Below are 1,393 nucleotides of genomic sequence, written 5' to 3'. Positions count from 1 at the left end.
AAAGGAATGTTGCTCTTGCAACTAGCTTAAATAAAATACATTTAGATTTTTAAAATGTATTTCAGTTAATGTTTATTTTATTTCAAGAAATGAAAACTTTATGGTTTTAAGTGACTATAATAATACAGATTCACACTGCAAATCACACTATGAAAAATTATCCAAATGATTAACAAAAGACATAAATATATGGGCACAGTTTAATCGCATGACATTCCATTTAGTCGATGAGCAAGTGTCCAAATTGATTTTGTATTCATTTTGAATATCAAATCTAACACTAAATAAATAGCCTAACAAGATTTTTTTGTGAACGGTTTTACAGTTGTGCCCTCTTTTTGAACAAATACTGCTTGGTTTGAAATGTTGCTACCTAGCACAGTTTTTAAATGTGTGTTAAGTGTCCAAATACTTAACAGGGGGTGGAGGGGTCGATTATACAATAAATCGATTACTGATAGTTAAATAGTTAGTTAAATTTGCATTATTTTACCATAGTCCTTTGCCTCCTTTCGTCGAATAAGCATGGGATATTGTTTGGTAGAGCAGATGATGGTGGCCAGAGGAAGAGCTGTGTAAGGGACACCACACACACTATCAAACTCCACTCCTGCATCCTCAGCACGCTTATGAAGAAGATTTGCCACCTGATCTCACACACACACAAATAATATGATATTAACATATGACCAACAAATGAGATTAATCTAAAGGAGCATTTTTCACTTCTTGAGACTTGTTTTATAAAACAGTTTTGGTAGGAAAACGCTCAGGATATGTTACACACTTTTGGCATAACGGTACAGAATCATTACTCAAAGTGAGCACGTGCTTACCTGGTTCATCAACGCTGGATGGGAAACTATTACTCTAAGATCAAAATATATCGGCGAAGTGAGTCCACTTTTTAGCTTAAAAGTCCCAAACTTGACTGCTTGGATGTCGTGCAGATTCAGGATTAAACTATCCAGACTAACGTTAGTGTCATCCATTTCGATTTGAGCAGCCATGTTTCGCCAACTAGGGTAAAGTGCGGGTAACGTTAGAGAGTTCTTCCGTTGCTCGGATCGTTCCCAAACCACACGTGATCACTTGACAAAATAAAAGCATCAGTAGCCCTGTGTGGACTTAAAAACAAAACTAGTTTAAAACTCATTTTAGAGTACTTTATTTAATCAGACTCCTTGCTAATGCTTACTGCATAGCTAGCATTTTAAATATCCTTAATACAAACAATAAAATAATAGACCTATATACACGGTTTGCACAAATGTAACAAAATTCCAGCCTGACTGGACATTTTGTTCATAAGTATATTGACCTCTCATATTTAATCTCAAGCTCTTCGACATGACATTATTGTCGTTTTGGTAACACTAAGTTTCATAAAACT

General features: G+C 35.0%; 1 protein-coding gene across 1 annotated transcript in view; it reads right to left on the bottom strand.

Annotated features, from left to right (window-relative positions):
* The window catches only part of umps (uridine monophosphate synthetase), a 3,630-nt gene extending 2,547 nt beyond the window's left edge, over window positions 1-1,083 (bottom strand). Inside the window, exons 1-2 of the mRNA XM_016264011.1 lie at window positions 837-1,083; window positions 494-647 (exon numbers count right to left, since the gene is read on the bottom strand). Of these exons, the coding sequence (XP_016119497.1) occupies window positions 494-647; window positions 837-1,010 (328 nt within the window). The 5' untranslated portion in view covers window positions 1,011-1,083. The remainder of the gene's footprint in view (window positions 1-493; window positions 648-836) is intronic.
* Between the last annotated feature and the right edge of the window lie 310 nt (window positions 1,084-1,393).

The sequence above is a fragment of the Sinocyclocheilus grahami genome, unplaced genomic scaffold (genome assembly GCF_001515645.1).
Source record: "Sinocyclocheilus grahami isolate Dianchi unplaced genomic scaffold, SAMN03320097.WGS_v1.1 scaffold8230.1, whole genome shotgun sequence".
In the NCBI taxonomy this organism is placed as follows: domain Eukaryota; kingdom Metazoa; phylum Chordata; class Actinopteri; order Cypriniformes; family Cyprinidae; genus Sinocyclocheilus; species Sinocyclocheilus grahami.
This window is presented reverse-complemented; position numbering and strand designations above follow the sequence as displayed.